Raw genomic sequence first — 26035 nt, forward strand, 5'->3', positions numbered from 1 at the left:
TTTTGGTAAGTCTAACAAAATGTAGCACATTTTTATAGGAAAACCAAATAATTTATTCATAATTTCTTATGTTATAATCTGGCTAATTATAGTTAGGGTGGAGAGTTTGTAGAAACTAACTTATCTCAAAATACGCATTCAGAATAGAAAGTCACATGAACTAAAAGTTTTAGCTTTTACTTATATAGTCAAGAATCAAAAGAGGTTGCTCGTGGGAGATGCATTTGTATTCACTGCAGTGCATTTTCTTATTTAATTTGATTCTCTAATGTTCAAACATCTTTCGAAGAGTGTTAAGCAAAATTTTGCACTATGATTACAATCAAATGTACCAATATTTGTTGTACGAAAACTTATGTTTCCTATACACATTTTTCGACAGAACCATCTAGCGGCCGGTGCAGGAAACTAAGTATAAATTAAGCTTTTTTTCAGAATATTAGGTTACACAACATGAACATGTATTATATGAACATGTATTAGTTATCCAGCATAAGATCGCCAAAAGAGAAGTCATCAGGAAAATTAACAAAAAATTGCAAAGGAATGTGTATGAGGCAGCCTATATATGCACAGATACAGTAATAGGAATAAACTCAATAGGGATGACGGAAACTTGGAAGACGGTTGGATAAACTTTTTTAAAAAATGGGATAACGCCGCCGGGAATTACATATTTAAAATATATATATACAGGGTATTGAAATATGTGATCATTGAAGTAAATGTGATTTGCTTGCTGTTCTGCCTCGTTATTTTTATCGTGATTTTCTATGTAAGCCAACCTCTTGCGCAGAAATGTTAATCGCCACTTTACCAAGAGTTTGAATTTGGATTCAATTCCTCCATGTGCCTGAATCAAACCCTTGTTTGTAGTAGCTTATAAAAGTGTACCTCTATTATGCAATTTTTACATTCTCTTATAATGTTGACTTTCTATTTTCAGAAGGAGAGACCGGGTAAGAGGAAGGCATACAGATGCCCCTTCTGCGTGAAATATCATTTTGTAACTGACCTAAAGGGACACTTACTGAAAGTACACCACCTTACCGAAGATGATGCTTCCTTCATCGATAAATCAAAAGCCGAGCACAAGCCACCTAACAAAAACTATAGGGGTGGGAAGAGGAGACCCCAGAAAGGGTGTCTTATTGGAGGTTGCGGGGCAATAGTCAGAAAATACGACCAACACCTAGTAGAAGTCCATCACATGAGGAGAGGAACAGAACAAATGAAGAATGAGTTGACATTGATTAAACCAATGAGACCGACGACGTAGGGAAAAATGTCGATATTTACATTGAGGAAAAAAAGGTCCTTCTTAGGACCAACAATTGACAATAGGAATTGGATGAACTTGTCTACTAACACACGTGCAAAGTAATCGAGTATTCAAATGCCGTGTTCAAATGTTTGTTTGGATTAACCAAAAAAATGGTAGTGGTGAACAAGTTGTGTGTTAAATAGGCATCAACCAAACAATTTTTCACCAGTACCAAAATATTTGGTCAAGTTCCATTTGTTTGTCGTAAACAATTTTTTGGTTACCAAAACCAAATATTATTTTGGTAAGTCTAACAAAATGTAGCACATTTTTATAGGAAAACCAAATAATTTATTCATAATTTATTATGTTATAATCTGGCTAATTATAGCTAGGGTGGAGAGTTTGTAGAAACTAACTTATCTCAAAATACGCATTCAGAATAGAAAGTCACAGGAACTAAAAGTTTTAGCTTTTACTTATATAGTCCAGAATCAAAAGAGGTTGCTCGTGGGAGATGCATTTTTATTCACTGCAGTGCATTTTCTTATTTAATTTGATGCTCTAATGTTCAAACATCTTTCGAAGAGTGTTAAGCACAATTTTGCACTATGATTACAATCAAATGTACCAATATTTGTTGTACGAAAACTTATGTTTCCTATACACATTTTTCGACAGAACCATCTAGCGGCCGGTGCAGGAAACTAAGTATAAATTAAGCTTTTTTTCAGAATATTAGGTTACACAACATGAACATGTATAATATGAACATGTATTAGTTAACCAGCATAAGATCGCCAAAAGAGAAGTCATCAGGAAAATTAACACCTACACCTATAAATCATATATTTCACACTTTTTTACATTGCTAACATACTATTTTGGAATGCCGAACATTTCCTAAGGTGAAATAATGCATTTCTAACTAAGATAATGTCTATTTCTTACATTTACGAGTACTTACTGTGGTAAAAATTTATTATCCTTCGGACACCTCTATTTTTTTGGTTTCGTCAATTTTTGACATTCATACTTACGTATCTGCTTCGCGGAAAATTCCTGAAGGTGTATTAACGTTGTTTTGATGAAATTAATTGCAATTTTTCACATTAGCAGAACGTCTTGTTTTTCCTTCACTGAGACACAATATCGCGAATACACCTTCCTACATAATTGCGCGTCCGGCTTCTCTTTTGCCAAATTTTTGACATTCGAACTTACGTATCTGCTTCGCGGAACATTCCTGAACGTGTATTGACGTTGTTTTGATGAAAGTAAGAGCAATTTTTCACATTACGGCTACTTCTTCCTCCTACCTTTCCGTTTGCCTCACACACAACATGGCGCGGACACCTTCGTAAATAATAACGCGTAGGAATGACGCATCGGCCTTGTTTTTCTCGATTTTCAATTGTTATGCAGTGTTTCAACCTTCGGAACCCAAGAAATGCCCGTCGACAAACTTAATCACATCTATTTACGAATATTTTTTTCGAAACCAATTTTTAACTATTGAAACCTTTCCGTGGCCCTACTAACCTATCCACGCGCCAATGGTTCGTGGGGCTAGCGCCAATGGTCCGTGGGGCTAGCGCCAATGGTTCGTGGGGCTATTTTTTTCACTATTGAAACCTTTGCGTGGCCCTACTAACCTATCCACGCGCCAATGGTTCGTGGGGCTAGCGCCAATGGTCCGTGGGGCTAGCGCCAATGGTTCGTGGGGCTATTTTTTTCACTATTGAAACCTTTGCGTGGCCCTACTAACCTATCCACGCGCCAATGGTTCGTGGGGCTAGCGCCAATGGTTCGTGGGGCTATATTTTTCACTATTGAAACCTTTGCGTGGCCCTACTAACCTATCCACGCGCCAATGGTCCGTGGGGCTAGCGCCAATGGTTCGTGGGGCTATTTTTTCACTATTGAAACCTTTGCGTGGCCCTACTAACCTATCCACGCGCCAATGGTTAGTGGGGCTAGCGCCAATGGTCCGTGGGGCTAGCGCCAATGGTTCGTGGGGCTATTTTTTTCACTATTGAAACCTTTGCGTGGCCCTACTAACCTATCCACGCGCCAATGGTTCGTGGGGCTAGCGCCAATGGTTCGTGGGGCTATATTTTTCACTATTGAAACCTTTGCGTGGCCCTACTAACCTATCCACGCGCCAATGGTTCGTGGGGCTAGCGCCAATGGTTCGTGGGGCTATATTTTTCACTATTGAAACCTTTGCGTGGCCCTACTAACCTATCCACGCGCCAATGGTTCGTGGGGCTATATTTTTCACTATTGAAACCTTTGCGTGGCCCTACTAACCTATCCACGCGCCAATGGTTCGTGGGGCTAGCGCCAATGGTTCGTGGGGCTAGCGCCAATGGTTCATGGGGCTATATTTTTCACTATTGAAACCTTTGCGTGGCCCTACTAACCTATCCACGCGCCAATGGTTCGTGGGGCTAGCGTTAGGTACTAGCTAGTACCCAATCTCGCTGATTCTTGAAATCTACACGGAACTTTTTTAAACCGTAACTTGCCACGTCCCTGCACTCTCTTTGAACACGCATATACCCACATCCCATTCTTTCTAACGAGTAGCTTACATTCACTGCCACATTTTGGACATTTCTTTCCTCTCTTAACTACCCCGTGTTCAACCAAAAACTGCACATGGTTCTCCACGCCCGGAACAAACTTGACCACACACCCACCACACGCCATCCTTCTACCTCCCGTTCCACCGTTCTAACTCTCGTCGCAAACGCAGACAGTTCGAAACACTGGATACCAACAGAACACAATCACGACGCGTCACGACGGTGTACGAAGGTGATGGTGTACGAACGTGATGGTGTAGCAAGATGTACGCGCCAACCGCTATCTCCGTCGGAGAATTAATTTTCAACAAACAACATGAATTTCATCTATGAAACATTCCCACATCACACAAAACACCTTCCCGATGTTCAACAATGCTACAGGAACTAATTACGGTAAGTAGATTCTTCTGTAAAAATAAATAAATGTGTCCGAAGGATAGTAAATTAGTACCTAAAAATTAACAACGGAATGAAATTAATCGACAATGCATCTAAAAAATGAGAGAGAAAAAAGCAAAAATAAGACCGCCTTTGAAGTCTGGAATAGCCATTACTGAACGATACCTCGTGCAACCTATGCAACTAGGTAAATACACGTTTCCTTGTTCCCGGGTACTATGAAAATTAGTTTTGAAAACTGCCAACAAAGAGATACAACAAAAAACGACAAAAAATCTGGGATGGAGGGTTGTATCGCAGGTCAAGCCAACCATAGTTTTTAATTGTAATGGGCTTTTAATAACCCATCGGACATTTATGAGTATAAAATATGCCGCAATAAAGCCGTAGAGGAACGTTTTACGCAAGAATTCTGTATCTATAAACAAACTGAATTTGAAAGCCATCACGATACTGAGATTGCAATTCTCGCATATACGCCAATCCTGACGTGCATGGATACGAATTTGGCACACACACACACACACATATGCAGTTCGAAAGCATAACGAAGCTTGTACTTACAATATATAGCTGAAACTACTGCTAAATAAGGTCTTCTATGACACCAAGAAATGCAACTTCCTTTCACAAACACGAAAAGAAAGAACAATATGGATGCCGGACGTTTAAACTTTCCTCCGCACTCCTTACTCCTTATCCTCCAATGAAAAGATTAGATAGTAGTGACGTCATTACAGTTACACAACGTCACCACTGCGGCCATGTTCCCATCGATGACGTCACGACATTGTTTACTTCCGGTTTTAGGGGTGTAGCAGGAACGTCTACGTAACCGAAATCTAATCTGTATTTGTATAAATTTAAGTAAATTGCTCTGCAATATATTAAAATACAATTTTTTTTTCAGGTGTTAGATCCCCACCACAGGCCAGTTTTTCTGTGCTGTGGTTAGATGCAGAAAAATCCTATTGTATGCCATCCACAGGAGCAATTGAGGTGGAGTTAGTCGACATGATGGCAAGCCCAGGAGAAAAGAGAGCCCACACGCCCACAGCCACAAGTAAATGACTTAAATGTCTCTATAAATATATTTTGAGAAAGAAAGTTAGGTAGTCATTATCATCATAGATTTGTTTTCTTTGGCAACACAAATGACAAGGAACTTGTTAAGATTATTCATACTATGTACCACACTAATTACGTAAATATTCATGTTTATTTATTTTCTGCTAATTGACTGGATATTTGTTGTCTTCCTGTTGCATGCCCATGGGCATGTATATGTATTTTACACATATAATTTCATTTTAGCCACAATAATGTGTGTTAATTTTTGCATGAACATCATAAATTCAAATTTAAGCAATATTTTTGTAGGGAACAACACTTTTGCTGGAGAAAATGTGCCTTGTTTGCCCCCCCTCCTGGGAAAAAATAACTTCCTTGCCCCTCCCTGGAAAAAATCCTGCGGACGTCCATGTGCATGCCTTTTGTAGGCAACACAGAGTAGATTGACAAATGTGGCCACAGCATAAGTCATGTGTATCTTTTCATACAACAAATTTTTAAGCAATCAATTTTTCATTTTGCCTTGAATTTACATTGAAAAAAATAGGGATGCAGATAAATTATAGCTCGATCACAAGGAAAAAAACCTTCCGTCCAAAGCGTTCGCGCAACTTCCCTGCCGTTATCGGTGTTCGGGGTAGTGTTGCCAGGTCAGATTTGAAAAATTCGGGAGATTGTTTCTTGGGAAACCAGAAGATCTGCTACAAAATCCGATGATCTAATAGTAGCGGATGAACGACGTTCTTGGGGGCGGAGGGGCGGCATAGTCGTGCGCACACTGGGGGGGGGGGTGTAAAGTCACATATACTTTTGTAACAATGGTGCTGGGTTTAGCACCAATGTGTTTGGCGAAAATATACCGAAGATCTCCATTTCAGGAGTGGACATGTTTCAAACAAAAGAAAGTAAACTGCCCGAGGGAACCGACCGACATCTTTCATCTCTTCCGCATTTTCCGGTTAGAGGGTGCGTGGAAAACACCCTCAAATTTGTTCTTTCTCAGCACCGACACAAGGGGTTTGCGATGCCTCTATTATCACGAGGAATTTTTATCACAGGAAATGGTAGAAAGTTGTGTTCACAGATGAAGCTAACAGCCTTTCGCTGTCGGCGATTTTCCACAATCTTTCAAGTCGAATGCTAACAATAACAAATCAATTTGCCTTCTGCTGGTGTTCGGTGTACAGCTATCGATAGGGGTGGGCACGCGTCCTGCACCATAATGAGAAAATGCATTACGTATGTGAAATATATATTTGGTGAATTAGACAGCATGTCTTCCCCAATAATTCAAGATAGCAACGCTTATGCTAGGGTGCCACCCATCCTCCCCATCTGCTAGAAATACACACACACACACACCCACAAACACATACATGTATAACATAATTTGCCCACGCTACGAAGTCAGTGTTTCTACCTCGTAAGGCAAGGACGTTTCACTGTGTTTGTGTCACTTCATCCATTTCATCAGTTTTTCATTCATCCATATTGTCGTACTTACCTGTAGGGGCACAAAAGCGACGTAAAATAACTAAAATAGAAATAGAGTTTAGGGTGGGATAAAATACAGCCATCTAAAAATAGTAATGTAGTAAAAGTAATAAAATAATGTCCTAGCACAATTGAGTAGCGTTTGACATAATTTCACAGTTCAAACAGCACTTTTCACGGCTGAGTGGAGTTCCACTCCACATCTCCCCTCCATGTTCACGTAAGATGAGCAGGAAACGTGTTTTTAAGCTGGTCGTTGGAGGTTCCATAGCAATAGTTTATTAAGGAATTCTCCCGAGAAATCAATAGGCCTGGCAACGCTGACGTGAGCCAGTGCGAATGTTGCTTCCCTCTGCCCTTTCCCGCACCCGCCGGCGCGATGTGCTTCTGTGCAGGTTTTTTTTGCTTGTGGTTCCACTATAGTAGTCAGTTAGTGTGAATTGGTACAGATCAGTATTTCAAGTAATTTCAATGGTCCAGAAGTTCTGTATGTAGGTGTATTATTTTTATATAAAGGAATAATGGTCAATCCATACCAATTTTTTTATTACCACTATTTCCATGAGTAATTCAAAATTGGCATTTTTGAATGATTTCGTTGACAATGGTGACCATTTTTGTGTCATTACTTCCTGCATTTTTGAGCCTTGATAGTGTAGTTAGTAGGGAGTTGAAATTTTCACGGAGCCTGAAATAAATGATTTCCATTCTTAGTTGCTTGTAATTTGTTTTTCCAAAGAAACCAGATATATGACGATAATGAGTTACTTACCTTAGAAGTAAACATGACTGGAGCATGGTGCTGATTACAATATATACAATTCAAAAATATGTAGATTGTGAATGTACTCCGCACATCCCTTAAATATGCCTTAATTGCATGATGAAATTTATATGGGGAACTACCTTCCTGCAATGTGGGCTTTTGCAGACAGTCACCATAAATTTGAAAACTCTCCTAATAAAAATTGTGGTATTCTTGGGTACAAAATATTGTTTTCAGTATGTTTCAAGCTAGATTTTATGTCCTATAGCTTTCTTTTTACCATCTATAATGCAAATGGCTGAAATTTAGGGTCATGAGTGGTGCTCGCTTGAATATAGGGAAGGGAAGCAATGTAGTTTGAATTTTCTTAGGATGGAAGCTTGTTTACACAATCACTGTGATATCTTATCATTTTAAGTCAGAAATTCATTGCACTTGCAACCAGTCATATGAAGCGGGAGTCGAGATTGGCCACAAGTAGTAGCAGCTTCCCAGTAATGGTACTCCGCTTGCAAGTTTTAAACTGTTCAGACAAACCTCTCCCTTGCACACCTTTTCATTCATGACGGTTAATAATTTGCTTACTATGCCAGTCATATGATGCAATTAATGAATATGATAATTCATATTAAATGGTGGTTTATTAATAATTAAATATTTATTTTAAACTAATAACATACATGTTCCCTTTTTGACTAACTTCTCCGAATTGTAACTATGTTTGCCAAATATGATTTTTTTTGGTCATTCACCAGAGATATTGGCATAGGTGCCGACTCCATGGGGCTTGGGGGAGCTAGAGCCCCCCCAAATAATTTTGCTTAAGAGGATCTAATGTATTATTTTGCTTCTCTTGTAAAGTTTACTCTGAATTGTGCCACATGAACTTAACTTTAAATACACATTTGAAATGTACTAGAATCTAGACCATCAACTTCGGGGGGGCTGAGACCGCTAAACCATCAACTTTGGGGGGGGGGCTATGACCACAGACAGCAAAACACATGACTTATTACTGTAATTATGAGTATTGTTAAAATTTTTACTAAAAAGTGTTTCAAAAGACGATGTGCATAAACTAGGAGAGTGGACGGGACATTTGGGCTACAAATGGCTCACACGACATTCAGAACGAGATCATTCACATATTAGGGATATCTGTTTTGCGCTCCGTGCTAGTAGATATTAAAAATCTGGAATATTTTGCTATTATGGTTGACGAAACTTGTGACATATCCATCCGTGGACAATTAATATTCTGCATTCGAACTGTGAATAAAAAAATTGATATTTTTAAGGAATTCATGGGCTTTTATGAGATTCCGAACACTGAGGCCAAAACTTAAAAAAGGGAGAGAGTGAGTCATTCATTAATTTATTTCAGTGATCAGAGGCCCCCCCCCAATAATTTTGACAAGTCGGCGCCCCTGGATATTGGGACACAGATTGTGTAAAAGAAATGGAAAACCTAGCATTTTCAAAGAGCTGTAGCTAGAAGAGAATAGCAGTAAAAGAGCTGTAATATTACTTTCTGCTAAAACTTTGCATGTATATCTTCCCTCTAAAAATATTATACCTCTAGTTTTACATTATTTCCCTAATTAAAAAATTTAAACATTGATTTTTGTTCAAGAGCCAGAATCAGTTTTTGGGCTAGAATGTGAGCCATTTATTTGCATTAGAGATGGTAAAAAAGTAGTACAGATCATAAAATCTAGGTTAAAATGTATTGCTTACTACCATTTTTTTTAGTTGAGTTATCAAATTTATATCAACTGGCTTCAAAGACCACAGTTGCCTGAAGCTATGAATCAAGAGTGGCGGTAATTTTTTTAACACAGTCCAAAAAATTTTTAAAAATGTCTGTTTTTTTTGCTGCCCTTGCACAGAGGTTCCAACAGCAACATTTTTTTATACAAAAAGGGAAATGAATTAACTACTCAGGTTCTTCACAGAAGGATCAGTACAAGAAAAAAAAATCCAATCATCAGTTCACATGTAGAATAATACTATTAGATTTGTGATTGTAATTTTTAAATTGACAGAATATGTATTACGGGCTCATACATTTCCAGTGTGGCTTGAAACAAACAAAGAAACAAAAAAATAGCCTATGCTGGCTTGGAAGTCACCAAACACTTGTTTCAAACTTGTAAGGAGCAAAGAGTGGAGTGCATGCAGGGAAGAAAGTATCATGTTAATGGTAACTTGAGCGTGTAGCGAGTGTTGCTGTTGAGAATTTTTTCTCATTTTCTATTCATCAGTTGTTAGCAAGAATTAATGTAACAAAGGATGGACTTTTGTTTAGTGCATTAAATAAATGAAATGGATTTTCCATGCACGAAACTGATTTTCTGGAATGGAATTGTAGTGCATTCTGGCTCACTTTAAGCCTTGAATGTACCACATTATAATACAATTTATGCTATTTCTCATATTTGTTTTTGCTATGTTTAGAGCAAACAAAGTGTAAGAATACCATACCTTGAACATGCATCTTGTTCAGCACAGGGTGCGAGAGATTTCACTTGTTCCTATACTTTATTTAATCTGAAGATGGCAACGACAACTTAATGAAGTGGCACCAGTTTTAATATAATATGGTATATTGTGTAGAATATTTACTGTAAAAAGTAGGAAATAAGTTTTTCAAAGATTTTATTGGAGATTCTCTATTCTGCAGGTACACCACAGCCCAAACGTAGGCATGTAACTGCCAGAGAGAGAAACACAAGTGCCATCCTGAAGTTTGAGGCTGCACAACTAATCCAGGCAGCAGCCCTGGAAAAGGTTGCTGCAGCCATTTCTGCCTTCACCGAAGTGAAGAAGTGGCAGCAATGAAGGAGATGGCTGCAGCAGAAAAAACAAAGGCAGCTGCATTGAATATAATTTCAGATTCGATGTGCAGTAACATTGTATAGTTAAACTGTAAAATAAAATTGTATGTTGTTTTTTTCAAATTTTCGTCTATTTCTTTGTGCTTTCTTTAATATTTCATGCCCATATCTTGAAAAATCATATAAGATTGATCCTTGTCACTTAAATAGAGACTATAGAGACTTATATTGTTAGTTAAGAAAAGGAATCAACTTTTGTGTTAGATATTTTTTTAGCCATCTTGATGGCAAAGGCTATTCAATTATTAACTCGTAATCTTTTCATAGAAGGTTTTGCGTAGTCCAAAGCCATGACTGGTTGTATAAATGCTCTTTCATCTAATTCTCAAATAGGCAACAGTGGGAGAAAGGAAACTCAAAATAAGTAAAATGCAACAAAAAAGTCATGTCTCTGAAGTGTCACACCCATCACAATTACAAAAAAATGAATTTTCTGTAGCTGAGAATTGAGATGAGGAAGAAATATTTCGAAATTAAGTAACTTCCCTCAAGAAAAATTAACTGACATGATGTATAGAGTTGCATACTTAAAGGTGCTAAGAAAGTAATTAAAGAATGAACGTAAATTTGTCTGAATGTCGCACCCATCACAATGGAAATGCCCCTTAACAATACACAATACATTGATATGTGAAATTAAATAGGTGATTGTGGTCTGAAACTGCTAGAATGGATATTTACATGTGTGTGTATAATTATTGTCACATTAAATTGACGCGTTGCGGATACGAAGGGCGAATTCAACAAACTTACATTGTGAGGGAAATGAGTTTCAAGTTGTCAGGCACAGTGCAAACTCCACAAAAACGTGGTAAGAGTAGATCGGAAAGTTTCCTGCGTGGTTTCCAAAGTTTTTTTGTTGAGTGCCCCATGCCTCACAACTTGAAAGTTTACTTTTGTTCGCCCTTCGTATCCACAACGCCTCAATTGATATTCCATTGCAAACACTCCACTGTGGAGAGTACAACCGAGCTAAAGTGGTCCCATGCAATACTCTAGTGTACAATACATGTAAGACTATCATATTCATCCAATAGATTGACAATCTTATTTTCTACTGGTGAATATGAAAGAAGTGCCAATTAAAAAACAGGCCTTTTGCAGATTGATTTTAGTTCTGCTGGCACCTTGCTTCTTTATAATGTAGACAGTTTTTTCTTAAAACTGCTGGTGCTGGGATCAATATCAGGTGTTTACCATTGTTAACAAGACTGAATTCTTGAGATGGGCACCTGAAAACTTTAGATACTTGGATGCATTCTCCTTGGTAACTTTTTTGGTAAGCACAAAGGTTCTAATTTAAATTTTAAAATAAAAGATAAGGGATAACTAGCATCACATGCCATCACTTCACTAAATAGCTTAACTTAGGGGTTCCCAAACTATTTTGTTTCATGGTGCCCTTAGTTTTTCAAGATTTCTCCACGGCACCAAAGTCTGAACGTAGGCCTATCGAACACTTGCAATGCTCAGTTAGTGGTGGTTAGGTTGCTTCCCTTAAGTTAAAAAAATAAACACATTTCATGTGGAAAAGGTATTAAATAACCACATATTTGGAACAATCAAATCATTGATTGAATATATTGGAACATTCCGAGGTGCCCCTGTAAGCCAGCAACGGCGCAAAGTTTAAGGAAAGAGAGAGAGACTTCTTTCTCTCCTTTCTTTTCTCTTCGGGAACCACTGGCTTACCCCCTGTTTAGGCACGTATTTACTTCAGCTTTCACCATATGTGGTTTGCTCAGTAGTTAGGGCAAGAATAGTAAAAGTTTGAAATATATAAAATTTAAGTTGGGTTAAAACGTTTAAACAGAAGATAAAAGTCAATCCAGAATTCCTTGTCAATTGCTTTCTACTTACTTGCAGTTGTCAGCCTGAGATTGTGTAGGAAACAGTGGCAGGGTGCTCTGGTTTGACTTTCACAGAGTATTTTTAACCCCACATACCTTTTACATGTTTCAAACTTTTACTATTCTTGCCATAACTCCTAAGGAAAACCACATGATGTGGTGAATGTTGTGTAACAAAGAAATAAGTACATGCCTAAACTGAACTATATTTAGAAAAATAATCAAATAAAACACAAATGTGTTTTTCAGAACACAATATAAAACTGATCATTGCAGAAAATTAATATTATTTTATTGATTTCTTTTCACATAACACACAATTTTACAAGATACATTACACATGGTGGATGAAAATGATGGAGAAAAACAACTTGGAAGACCTTTACGTACGATCCTCAGCTTGGCAGATGTCCGACCGGAAATTTGTAAAAATGTTTCAATTAACAAAGGGAATACTGATAAGTTGGTGGGATATTTACATTAAACAAACACGTACACAATGATAAAATATATAAATTAGGTCAGGTGCAGATATAGCTTGTACTTAAGCTTAATACTTATACCAGGGGTAGAAAGAACAACTATTTCAGGTGACAGCTGATTTTTTTTTTCAAATATTAACAAAGAAAGGCATGATTGCAACTAAGATAAATCTACACGTTTTGAAATATTATCTTAACATTTCTTAATTAATACAAGACTGGATTAAAAGTAATTAATTATTGCGCCAGAGTGATCTTCCCAACAAATGCTCGACCGGTAGCATCATGAATATGCAATACATCTTAATATATGGCTGACTACAATATCGCCGAAGATCTTGAAATTTGGACACCAACAATATTGCCACAACTCTTAAAATTTGGCTACCAACAGTACAAAAATTTGTAATAGCATGTGTATTATTCTGAAGTCATGATACACATGATACAGAAAACACAAACATCAAAGAGAATATAATATCCTCGTCATTTAAAAGAAAGAACAAGTTTATGGGAAACTGAGAATTCAGATGTTAGGTGAAAATTTTCTTGCACCATGGCGAATGGATGACCTGTTTTTTCTACTTCTGCTTATACTATAAAAAATGCACATGGGATACCATGCATCTCAAAACAATAAGGTGTAGATGCACCAATAGTGCCAAAAAGTTTCCGCACACACTAAAATCCACAGAACACCAGGAAATAATGATTAAAGTAAATTTTACCAGCTTTTCACTGGCATTGCCAAGAAAAATTGGAGGAAGGATAGAAACTGGTAGAGAAGAGGAGGCAATCAAACAGATACTATTCTGTCCTTTACCATTTTTTAGCCTCCTTCCAATTTTGCTTGGCAATTCCAGTGAGAAACTGGTGAAATAGGTACTTTAATAATTATTTCCTCGTGTCCTAGGCTTTTTTAATGCTCTATCCAGCATGTGACAAGATCATTTCAACGGGCAAAATAACGCCACACAACAGCATCGCGTGTTTGTTGCCCTAATGTGGCAACCCTGTTGCCTCTCCGTGCCACATGCTCAATGTTTGGTAGCTCTTCATCTTCATATTGGATGCCATCTTCCTCAAAAACAGGCATGTTGTGATGCATGCAAAAATTGTGCAATGCTATGCACAAATTTATAATTTTTGAGGCCACTGGTGGCCGGTAATGCAGCACTCTGTGTTTTAGAAGACACCACCACCGTCGTTTTAGAGTGCCTCTTGTACACTTCACTATACTCCTTGATTTTGATTTGATTTTGAATTTAAAATTTTGGGAGCGTCAGCACTGAGGCTATTTTGCTCCCGTCACATTATACGGGGGCCAGCCCCTTATCATTACAAATAACAACTCTAGAGTTGCATAACTTAAAATGTTCTGACTTCTATTAAAAGCTGAGGCCGTAAACGGGCACTCGGCACACACAAGGACAACAACCAGGACAACACACACAAAATTATACTGGCCATAGTGCCAGTCGCCAGAGCCTAGTTAGTCTTTAGTCCAGGGTGCACTACGTGGAAGTGAGGTTGACTTTTGGACGCCTACGTGGAAGGTCACCCCTTACACCCCACTATACCTGCACGAGACAAACACGACACATTAAAAAGTCAGAACAAACTAAAAACCTCCTTACAGACGGTGGAAGAGTCCAGCTCTTCGCAAAAAACTAAAAACACGTGATAAAATACTGCTGTCATCGCCCAAGAGGGATGAGAAACAGCCGGAAAGGTTAAAAGTCTGCCGGAGTTAAGCAAGATCGACACATTCAACGAGAATGTGTCGGATGCTTAAAATAACATTACAAGCACGACACAACGGAGGGTCCAGCCCTTGCAGTAGGGGACCATGCGTGAAACGACTGTGTCCTATACGCATGCGGGTAAGAATAACGTCTTCTCGCCGAGAGGGACGAGACGAGGAACGCCAAGCACCTATGGTAGGCTTAACAGAGTGAAGCTTGTTCCCCGTTTCCATATCCCACTCGGTCTGCCAAGTGTCAAGAAGGCGACAACGGAACACATTCTGCAGGTCACTAGCTGGCAAAAGGTGGACGAGAACGTCGCCATCTGCATCAGCAGACTTGGCGGCAGCATCAGCTGCTTCGTTCCCCTGGATGCCCACGTGGCTAGGGACCCAACAGAAGTGTACATCTGTGCTGGCAGATAAGGACACAAGCCGTCTGAACATGCGTTGCGCTACCGGATGCCGGGAATTCGGCAAATCCAGAGACTGTAACACGCTGGTCGAATCGCAGCACACAAGGACTTTCTTCAGCCCATTCACGTCTGCAAAGTCCAGTGCCTTTAGAATGGCGTACAACTCTGCCGTAAAGATGGAACAGGCAGGATGTAGCGAGAAACCGGAACTTTGAGAGTCTAGGACGAAGGCGCAACCAACTGATTCGACTGTCTTGGACCCATCCGTGTAAAACACATTAAAATTGGGGTGCTTCGCACAAAGTTCTAAAAACCGTTGCTGGTATACAACCATTGGTGTTTCTGCCTTTGGAAGGGCAGTCAGGGAAAAATCGATAGAAAGTGCAGGAAACTCCCAGGTAGGGAGAGGCGGAATGAGTGGAGAGACGCCAGGAAGATCACTGTCAACACCAAGTGCTGACAGGATCTCATCTGCACGAACACCAAATGGTCTAGTGACACTAGGGTGGAGCCGATACCTTGCCAGTCTACTCTCGTCGGAGATGGTGTCAAATGAAGGATGTGAAGGCATCGAGCGAAGATGGTGGAAGTAGTTCACTATCAGCCGCTGTCTTCGCAGAGACAGCGACGGCTCAGATGCCTCTACCTACACACTAGCGACTGGACTCGTACGAAACGCACCACAGCACAAACGTATACCAGCATGGTGGACGGTGTCTAGGATGCGAAGTCTAGATGAACGGGCAGAAAAATACACAACTCATCCATAATCAAGCTCCGACCTGAGGAGTGCACGGTACAGGCGAAGCAGTACCGTCCTGTCAGCACCCCAGGAAGTATGAGATAAAACAGGTTGAGAAGGTTGAGAACTCGAAGACAAGAGAACTTTAACTGGCGAAGATGAGGTAGCCATGTTAATTTCTTATCGAAAATGAGGCCCAGGAAGCGGACCTCATTCACGAAGCACAGGGGAGATTTCCCCATGTACAGGTCAGGATCGAAATGACATGTACGTTGACGACAAAAGTGAACACACACGGATTTCTCGGATGAGAAGGTGAAACCTGTTTGGGAGGACCACTCAACCAAACGGTTTATCGTCAGTTGGAGTTGACGAGAAGCTGACGCGAGATTCCGTGAGCGACAAAAGATCGTGAGGTCGTCTACATACAGAAGACCATGTACACGGGCAACAATGCTTGCCATAACACTGTTGACTGCTATGGCAAACAGAGTCACACTTAATACGCTGCCCTGCGGGACACCGTTCTCTTGTTCGTGAAGATCCGAAAAGGAGTTCCCAACACGTACGCGGAAAAAACGATCAGATAAAAAGTTTTTAATAAAGTACGCCATATGGCCACGGAGGCCCCAAGAATGGAGCTGCTTTAGGATGCCAAAACGCCACGTTGTGTCATATGCTTTTTGGAGGTCAAAGAAAACTGCAACTAAATGTTCCTTGTTGAGGAATGCATCCTGAATGTGTGTTTCCAGCTGAACCAGATGGTCCAGTGTGGAACGGTTGGAGCGAAAACCACATTGAAAATTACTTATCAATGAGTTTTCCTCCAAAAACCAGGCGAGACGCTTGTTGATCATGCGTTCCATCAACTTGCACACACAGCTAGTTAAGGCAATAGGCCTGTAACTCGAGGCTGCGGTGCGTTGTTTACCTGGTTTCAGGATGGGAACAATAATAGCTTCTTTCCAGGAAGTGGGGAAAGAGTCCTCCAACCAAAGCCTGTTGAATACCGCCAAAAGGAAATTTCTTGCTCCAATGGGCAGATGACGAAGCATCTCATAGTGGATCTTGTCCACTCCGGGAGCTGTATTCTTAGAATCTCGAAGTGCCTGATCGAACTCCCGTTCAGTGAATGAAGAGTTGTATGGCTCGGTGTTATGACTTCGAAAAACTAGAGGGCGTCGTTCCTGACGGTCCTTCTCACTTCGGAAACGTGGTTCATAATTTACAGAGCTAGACGCACCAGAAAACTGCGTGGCCAAGATATTAGCTATGTCTCCGGAATCTGTGTACAACGTCCCATCGTGCTCCAGAGCGCTCAGAGGAGTAAATGCACCCCCCTGGATTCGACGTACTTTGGTCCAAACAGCTTTCGACGAAGCCTGCTTCGTCAGAGAAGACACGTATTGGACCCAGCACGCCTTCTTACTGGCTCGAATAAGCTGACGGGCACGGGCACGTTTAATGCGGAACTGCTTGAGGTTTGCGGCAGTGTGGTTCCTATTAAATCGATCGAGAGCATGATTGCGGTCCTTGATGGCTGCACCGATCTCCACAGTCCACCAGGGGACTGGGCGTCGCCTCGTAGATCCACTGGGATGTGGAATGGAGGTGCGTGCAGCATCATGCACTCCTGACACAAAGACATCTAAGGTGTCGATTGGTGGTAAAGTCGACGCAAGATCGACTTCAAGGTCCACTGCACGCTCGAAGGCTTCCCAGTCGGCCCGACTGAGATTCCAGTGAGGGTGTTGTTCACGTGAGTGCTGAAGATGTTCGAAGGTAAGAATGAGAGGGAAGTGATCACTCCCACAGAGATCAGGATGAACGCTCCAAGATGTGGTAGGAGCAAGACTGGGAGTGCAAAAGAACAAGTCCAACGCAGAGTATGTGCCAGAGCAAGGACTGAAATATGTGGCAGTTCCATCATTCAGCAACGTTAAAACTGATGCCTCACGGAATTGATCTACAATTTGACCCCGGGGCTCTGTACGAACGGAGCCCCACAAACGATGGTAGGAATTAAAATCGCCCAAAAGAACTACAGGAGACGGAAGTTGTTCGAATATACAATGGAGGTCCTCAAGAGAGAATCGCTCCTCCCTTGTGATGTAGACACAGCACACAGATATTGGCTGTGGTAAATGGACCCGCACGGCGACAGCTTGAAGGGGGGTGGTGAGAAAGATTGGTGTTGAGTGGAAGGTATCTCGAACACCGATTGCAACACCACCGTGTGCACGACGACCCTCAGGAAGCTTGTCGGTGCGGTTAATCGTGTATCCGTTCAGAATCACTGATTCATTTGGACGAAAATGTGTCTCTTGGAGACATACGATGGCAGGGTCAAATTCAGATATTAAGATTTGCAGTTCCTCAAGATGAGTACGGAAACCGTTAAGGTTCCATTCGAGACAATAAGCCACGGCTGGAAGTATTATAGTTACCTTTTGAGGCGTACCCTATTCCTAGGCCCTGTCACCTTGATGAATTCTTCATCCGTGGCTTCGTCCTGTATCATGTCCTCGGGTAAGGACACAGAGGGCGATGGGGATGAAAAAGGGTTAGTGGGGAGGGTGCTTTTAGCGCCCACCGGGCAGCTTTCAGCTGCGCCTTAAGTTTCAGGGTGGTGGCTGCCACCCTGACTGGAGAGCTAGTAGACTTCAGAAAATATTCCTTTGAATGCACCTGCCTGATCTTCTTTTCTGTGGAGCGAGGAGTGGTTGCTAGTTTCCTGGAAGCAGGGCGGGCTACTATGGGAATCGTTGGTGTTTGAGTTGACACGTCGCTGGTTTGTACCCCTACACTGCGACGGGTAAGAGCAGCTGCAGCAACTGTAGCGAATGGCACAGGTAGAGTGGTGCGTTTACTTTCCCGGATACGTTGTTTTGCTTCGCCAGCACAGATTTTCTCTGTGACGACCAACTCTCTGATTTTCTTCTCTTGTTGGAAAGAGGGGCAGTCACGATGCCAGACTGGGTGCTCGCCTTGGCAATTAATGCATTTGGGACCAGAAGAACAAGGTTCGGTCCCATGATCAGGCTTACTACACTTACCACAAAGGGTGGTAGTGGCCTTGCAGGAAGGCTGACTGTGCCCAAACTGCTGGCATTTGAAACATCGCATCGGGTTAGGGATGTACGGACGGACTTTGAGTCTCAAATATCCGGCCCTTACCCTGTCTGGGAGAGTGGTCGTTTGAAACGTCACTATGAGTGAAGCAGTTGGTACTAGTTCTCCGGACTTACGCGTCTTTATTCGCTGCACTGCGGTCACATGTTGGTCTGAGAGTGCTTCAAGAATCTCTTCCTCCTCAGCATTTAGCAGATCCCAGTGGCGAATCACACCTTTACTACTGTTAAGTTGACAGTGAGGTTCAACATTAACAGGGAAGTCGCCCAAAGATCTTAGCTTTAAAAGGTTGTTTGTCTGGCGATCTGTGCTGGTCTGGATCAGTAGACTCCCGTTTCTCAGCTTCTTTATTTCTGCTACGTCTGAACCAGCGGCGTAGTCTAGCTGTTTCTGATAAGGAATGGTGACAAGTCCTTCAATGTAGCAGCTCCGTGTTTCTTTGTTGTGGCAGAAGCATCGTTACTATCGGTCTTCTCAACAATACTGATAACAATTTAACGTGGCACGTTACTTGTCTTTTCCACTAATTGGAGCGGGCTCGAAGGCCGCGCTCGTTTTGGGGGTTTCCCCCCGTTTGAGTTGTTTTTTGTAGCCATATACAAAATTTTGTGATTGTGGAGGGTCCATAAATTGTCGCCTCGACATGCCCTCTATGCCGAGGAAGGCCTACCCCCAAAAATGGAGGCAACTCGAGGACCAAACCGAAATCCTCGAGGCCACGTTCGCGACAGCACCTACCCCTGCAGCCAACACTGTCCCATCGGCACGTGCAACTCACACCTTGGGATAGGTTTTTTTTTATCGAGGTTGTCTCCTCTGGCAGGACCCTTAGTTATAGGGAGGTCAAAGATATGGAGATGAATGACGTGATGGAATGGTGAAAACGTGAGATATGGATGTGAAGAATGAGTGAAATGATGAGATGAAAATGACCTCCCTACCTTAGTTTTTTAGAGGGAGGTCAAAGATATGGAGATGAATGACGTGATGGAATGGTGAGAACGTGAGATATGGATGTGAAGAATGGGTGAAATGATGAGATGAAATTGGCCTCCCTACTAAGCCCCCTCGCCCCGTCAAGGCAGTCCTACGTGGAGGGGGCATTCTCTTTCACCTCCGACATGGCAAGAGCACGAACTTCCGCCACCTGCCTAATTCCATGGCTGCATGATTAGGTTTATATTTTGTGGTTTTGTTTTGGAGTTTCATTACCGTAGTTGTTTTCTCAAAATTGACCATCGTCATGTCATTAATAGCAGCAGATAATTTTTGTTGCAAGCAAATAATTATGTTGAACATTTCCTTCTCATCTGTGCTGGAATCTCCTTTATTTACACCACTACTCTTGTAATTTCGGTTCAGAATGTTGCTTTTTGTTATTTTTTCTGATGTGCATGTAAAATATTTATTGAAAGTTGGAAAACCTTCATGTTTTACTGTTACATTTTCCTTGTACTTTTTTCTCACTATACCTAGCTCCATAGGCAAAGTTTCATGCATCCAATGTCATGGGGAAAAAACGTTATTCATGCTTTTATCCATTTTGAAAATCATCACGGGTATTCTTGTTGTCAAATGATCCCTCATCATGTTATTCAAGAGAATGCAATTTATTGGTTGCAAGTGACACTTTTACGGAAGGTTTGAATGGTTGATTTTACTTTGCTTTTCTTTATTTGCACTTTTAGCATTTGGCTAATCCCGAAGGATGCGGATGAGTGATGAAATTGATTATGCCCAGGATCCCTGTGCTTACCACCCTGGCATATTAGTTGGCACTTTTATGAAAGCAATAAATACACAATTATTAATCTTTAGAATGAAGAAGGTGGAATTTTAATATGTTCCATCATCATTGGGTGATTCTGCATTCATAGCAATGATCAATTTATGATGCTGAAAGGATTTAAAGCACACTCTATAGAAGTAGTGTGGGGCCCTAACTCCATGCCTTGATGGTGTGTTGCAAGCACAGGGAGCACTTTACTTTTTACCTTTTACTCCACAGAAGTAATGAAATAGTAAGATTTTAAATTACCTTAATTCCTCTACAACAAAACGTTGCATTTTCCTAATTTCACTTCAACTGAGAACTATTTGCGATTACATTTGTGGAAGAAACATTAAGAAATTCCACCAATTATGTAACTGTATTAACTAAAAATGCATTGGAAGGGCTCTCGTTTTATACTGTATAATTGCCTGGGTACTTCATTGTCAGACACTACAATCTCCCTTTCTTTATGTTCAACTGTGATAATGATAAACATCTGTGTTGCCCATGGTTGACCTTAGACATGTCTCATTGCAGATAATATTCATTCAGCTGTGACCGCAGACACTGGCAGGCAGTGTGCAGTCTTCAACATTTTGTGGTAGCGTCATCCCGTTGTAAGCAAGGGGTCCTGGGTTCAATTCCCTGTGGAGGCACACAGTGGTTCTGATCCCTCTTTAAACTGTAGTTCCAGTCCTGATTAGCCTTACTGTGCATACAGTCGACTTAAAACACCAACTCAATCAATCAACCTGGAATCATTTATCTTGTAGTCTATGGTTATTACAAGCACAAGAATACAGTTTTCCGTTGTGACGTTTTAGGAGAACACACACTCCCTTCATCAGACTAACTAACTAACTAACTCCCTAGTCTTCTTAAACCCGAAGGTTCATGGCTGCAGCAACACAGGCCTTCCATCTTTCCCTAACTTGAGCAAGTTCTATATACTCTTTTCCATCCCTACCGATTTCCTTTAGGTCCATCTCAACGTTGTCCCTCCATCTTCGTCTTGGCCTTCCTACAGGTCTCTTACCATCAGGTTTCCCAACAAGAATCCTGTGAACTCCTCTTTCCTCTCCCATTCGTGCCACATGGCCTGCCCACCTAAGTCTTCTTGATTTAATTATTCTAATAATATCTGGACATGAATACAAATTATGTAGTTCTAAATTATGTAACCTTCTCCACTCACCTGTCTACTCATCCCTTTTAGGTCCAAATATTTTCCTAAGGATCTTATTTTCAAATACTCTCAATTTATTTTCCTCTTTCAATGTAAGGGACCAAGTTTCACATCAATATAATACTACAGGCAAAATTACTGTTTTGTATACTTTAACTTTTAGTTTCTTAGATATTAAACGAGAAGACAAAAGTTTATGAAGAGAGAAGTAACATGCATTTCCTGAATTAAGCCTACTTTTTATTTCCTCTTTAATATCATTTTCATTTGTTAATATTACTCCTAAGTATTTGAATTTGGAAACTGGTTCAAACGAGATGTTATCAATAATTAGATTTTGATTATTACCTAACACTTGGTTTCGGCCTGTAAGCATATATTTAGTTTTCTCTTTGTTAACTTCCAAACCTAACTCTTTAGCAGTTTTGAAAAATATTTTAGCATTATTCTTAATTGTATTCACATCATCCCCCAGTAAGTCTACATCATCTGCATATGCTAACAACTGAGTCACACCATTTAATTTTAGTCCTTCTTTAGTTTCTTTTACCTTCCCAACAGCATATTCTAAGGTAAAATTAAAGAGCAATGGAGATAATGCATCTCCTTGTTTTAACCCATCATGAATTGTAAATTTGTCAGACATATTAATACCCACACGAATTTTACTTTCTGTTTCACTGGTGCATATTTTTATCATACTAACAAGTTTCTTAGGTATTCCAAACTCTACTAATATATAATTTATCTCTTTTGACCGAATCATATGCTTTTTTGAAATCAAGGAATAGCTGATGGACATTTTGATTATATTCCCACTTTTTTTCAAGTGTCTGTCTGATGTGAAAAATTTGATCTGTAGTTGATCTGTTACGTTTAAATCCACATTGATAATCACCTATAATTTCATTAGCATATGGGGTTAGTCTTGTTAAAAGAATGTTAGACAATATCTTGTATGTTGTTGAGAGTAGAGAAATTCCACGGTAATTATTGCAGTTCATTTTATCACCTTTTTTAAACACAGGAACAATTATGGATTCTTTCCACTGTTGAGGGATTTCTTCTTTATTCCATATTAAACAAATTAATTTATGAATTTGACATATTAATGAATTTCCACCATATTTAATTAACTCAGCTGGTATTAAATCAATGCCAGGTGCTTTGTTATTCTTTAGCCTTTTAATAGTTTCTTTAACTTCAGTCAAGTTAGGTTCTGGAACTAAAGGTTCATCAGACAGTTATTATTTTTCCGATGAACGTTGTTAGAAGCAATATCGGGTGGGTGCCATGCAGAGCATGTCTTTGACAACCAGCCACTTCAAGGTTCATCATAACATGGAGCAAGACATTTTGAACCTGACTGTCAAAATCCCATAAATTTCCGTTGCCTACAGCCAGAGTTATCGTTTGTTGAAGAAACAAGGGAAACAGCACATCTCAACACACACACACACAATAACCCTTTCATTTTCCTTCCATCTGTTTTCTTCATTGCCACCGTGTTGACGCCGATGCGTTGTTGTGTCTTGGAAAAAGATGGGTGTTAAATTCGGCTGACTATACACAATGGCGCTTGATTGCCATGGACATTCACGGACATTGCGAGTCTCAGTCAGTTTGAGTTCAGCTTTTTCGTAGCAAGGGCGGTGGAAAATTATTTTACTTGTAAGCCACGAACTCTCTCTCTTTCTCCCCTCTCTGAGGGAGAGAGAGAAATAAAGAGAGGAACAGTTGTGAGAGGATTCAATACAGCCTTTATTGATTGATTTAGATTTATTTTACTTCACTTTTCTGCCACTTTTGGCTAGTCATGAAGGTGAGGATGAGTGATGATATGATGGAATTGAAGAAGGGATACTTACAAACACCCATGCCCGGGCCAGTATTCCAATCCGGGACCCCTGGCATCATAACGTGGTGTGTAGTATATCCCTTATGTTCGATTGTTGTGCAATAGTGTGTGTTCCGGGAGTGTTATTTATTAATGTGGAAACCTAGCACCAGTAGTACAGGCACCAAGGGTTAAATAACACACATCTTATTTTTAAAGTGCATGCTGAAACAGTATTTTCTCATAGTCGAGAACTTATGGCTAAAGCATGTGGTGTAGGTGTGCATACGGTGTTGCGTATTATAGAACGGTAAAATATCTACCACAGAATTCGGTGATCCCTTATTCAAATCTCCTGGGATGCATGCCAGGAAACAGAAACGAGAGCGATGATGATGATCTTGCAGTTCTTCTACAATAAATACCTTGAATTTGAATTTGAATTTGATTTTAAAACTTTGGGTGCGTCAGCACTTAGGCTATTTTGCACCCGTCACATTATACGGGGTCCAGCCCCTCATCTTTATGAAGAACAACTCTAACGTTGCATAAGTAAAATCTTAAAATTTTAAAATGTTCTGACTTTCGTTAAAAGCTGAGGCTGTACAGGGGCACTCAGCACACAGAAGGACAAAAAACAGGACAACACACACAAAATTATACTGGCCAGAGAACCAGTCGCCAGAGCCTCGTTCGTCTGCAAAACGCAGTCCAGGGTGTACTAACGTGGAAGTGAGGTTGACAGTTGGGTGTACTACGTGGAAAATCACCCCTTACACCCCTCAATAAATACCTTCAAACTTCTTTCAGGTACGAGTTTTTCTTACATGCTGCAGTGATATGATATTTTAATCCTCTGTAGAAATATTCACTATATTATTTTACTTACATTTTGTGAGTATCTGGTTTTCCTTTGAACGACGTTTCGAGAACAACTGTTCCCTTCTTCAGGTTCTTAAGTTACATAGGCTATCGAAAATACACCATAGCCACGTCAATTCTTTTTCTCCTAAAATTCCAGGAACAAGGATATAGGTTTGGTTATTAAAAAAGGAAAAATTGGAATTCATATTAAAACACTTTAAAACTTACAAGCCCTTCGTAGAGGCATCCTACAGTCAGTATGGGGGAGTAAAATGGAAGTCACATTTTTATATTTTTATCATTTTTAATTGGAAATGTTCTTTTAGCCTGAGATGGTTTTACACTGTTTTAACAATAATGAAGGGCTTGTAAGTTTTAAAGGGTTTTAATATGGATTCCAATTTTTGCTTTTTTATTAACCAAACCTGTATCCTTGTTCCTGGAATTTTGGGAGAAAAGAATTGACCTGGGTATGGTGTATTTTGGATAGCCTATGTAACTTAAGAACCTGAAGAAGGGAACAGTCGTTCTCGAAATGTCATTCAATGCAAAACCAGATACTCACAAAACGTAAGTAAAACTTTTTTGTATTTTTGAAATATGTATTTAATTGATAATAGTGAGTAATTCACACAACTATTAACTGGATTATTTCACTGTACTTATGAGTCAATTGGACCTCCACCCCATCAAACCAGAAGTCTGCCAATCAACCAAATTATATATATATATATATATATATATATATATATATATATATATTTCTCCTCACACCGATGATGCTACGAAATTAGAGAAAATTTTGAATTTTTCTACTGTTCAGTGAGTGTTTCCTTTTACCTTCTTTGATTTATATATATATAAAAATCCTAATTTACTTTTCAAAGAAACCACACTTTATCAATTACTGAATTTATTACATCTCAGTTCCAAAAATACCCATCACCGAAAGTAACACAAAGTGAAGATTCTTGTTTAGTACATTACAGATCTCAAGCATAGTTGGAGAAAAATGAAAATATAGAAACTTCTGGTCATGTTAAAAATAAAAATTTACTTAATTTTAATTGTCTGGTAAGAAACTTGATACTGAATAACCATAAAGCCAAGAGCTCTCCCTTTTCTACTACATATCCTAATCCTTTAAAGATTTTAAACAACCGTATGGTAACTTGGTTTCAACAACTGGGTATTTTAACAATCTCACAAAAGGTCGAAGTTACAACTGGTATTCAAGACTTTGCCAGAACAAAATATATTAATAGATTATCAGTCATAAACTCAATATCCCTGCTTCTATAATCTTTTCACACTTACATTATGATCTTTGGAATTCAACAGCTGTACTGGGGTGTAAGGGGTGACCTTCCACGTAGTACACCCAAATGTCAACCTCACTTCCACGTTAGTACACCCTGGACTGAAGACTAACGAGGCTCTGGCGACTGGCCCCATGGCCAGTATAATTTTGTTTGTATTGTCCTGTTCTTTTGTCCTGAGTGTCCCTTTACAGCCTCAGCTTT

General features: G+C 39.9%; 1 protein-coding gene across 1 annotated transcript; it reads left to right on the forward strand.

The window, feature by feature from the left end:
• Positions 1 to 4220: 4220 nt before the first annotated feature.
• LOC145982128 (uncharacterized) lies at positions 4221 to 10429 on the forward strand. Its single transcript, XM_083115695.1, has 3 exons — positions 4221 to 4251; positions 5168 to 5320; positions 10272 to 10429. Exons 1-3 carry the CDS (start codon positions 4221 to 4223, stop codon positions 10427 to 10429), a joined length of 342 nt encoding a protein of 113 aa, XP_082971821.1.
• Positions 10430 to 26035: the final 15606 nt, after the last annotated feature.

Source organism: Lepisma saccharinum (genome assembly GCF_977018435.1).
Source record: "Lepisma saccharinum chromosome 12 unlocalized genomic scaffold, izLepSacc3.1 SUPER_12_unloc_1, whole genome shotgun sequence".
NCBI classification, from domain to species: Eukaryota; Metazoa; Arthropoda; class Insecta; order Zygentoma; family Lepismatidae; genus Lepisma; species Lepisma saccharinum.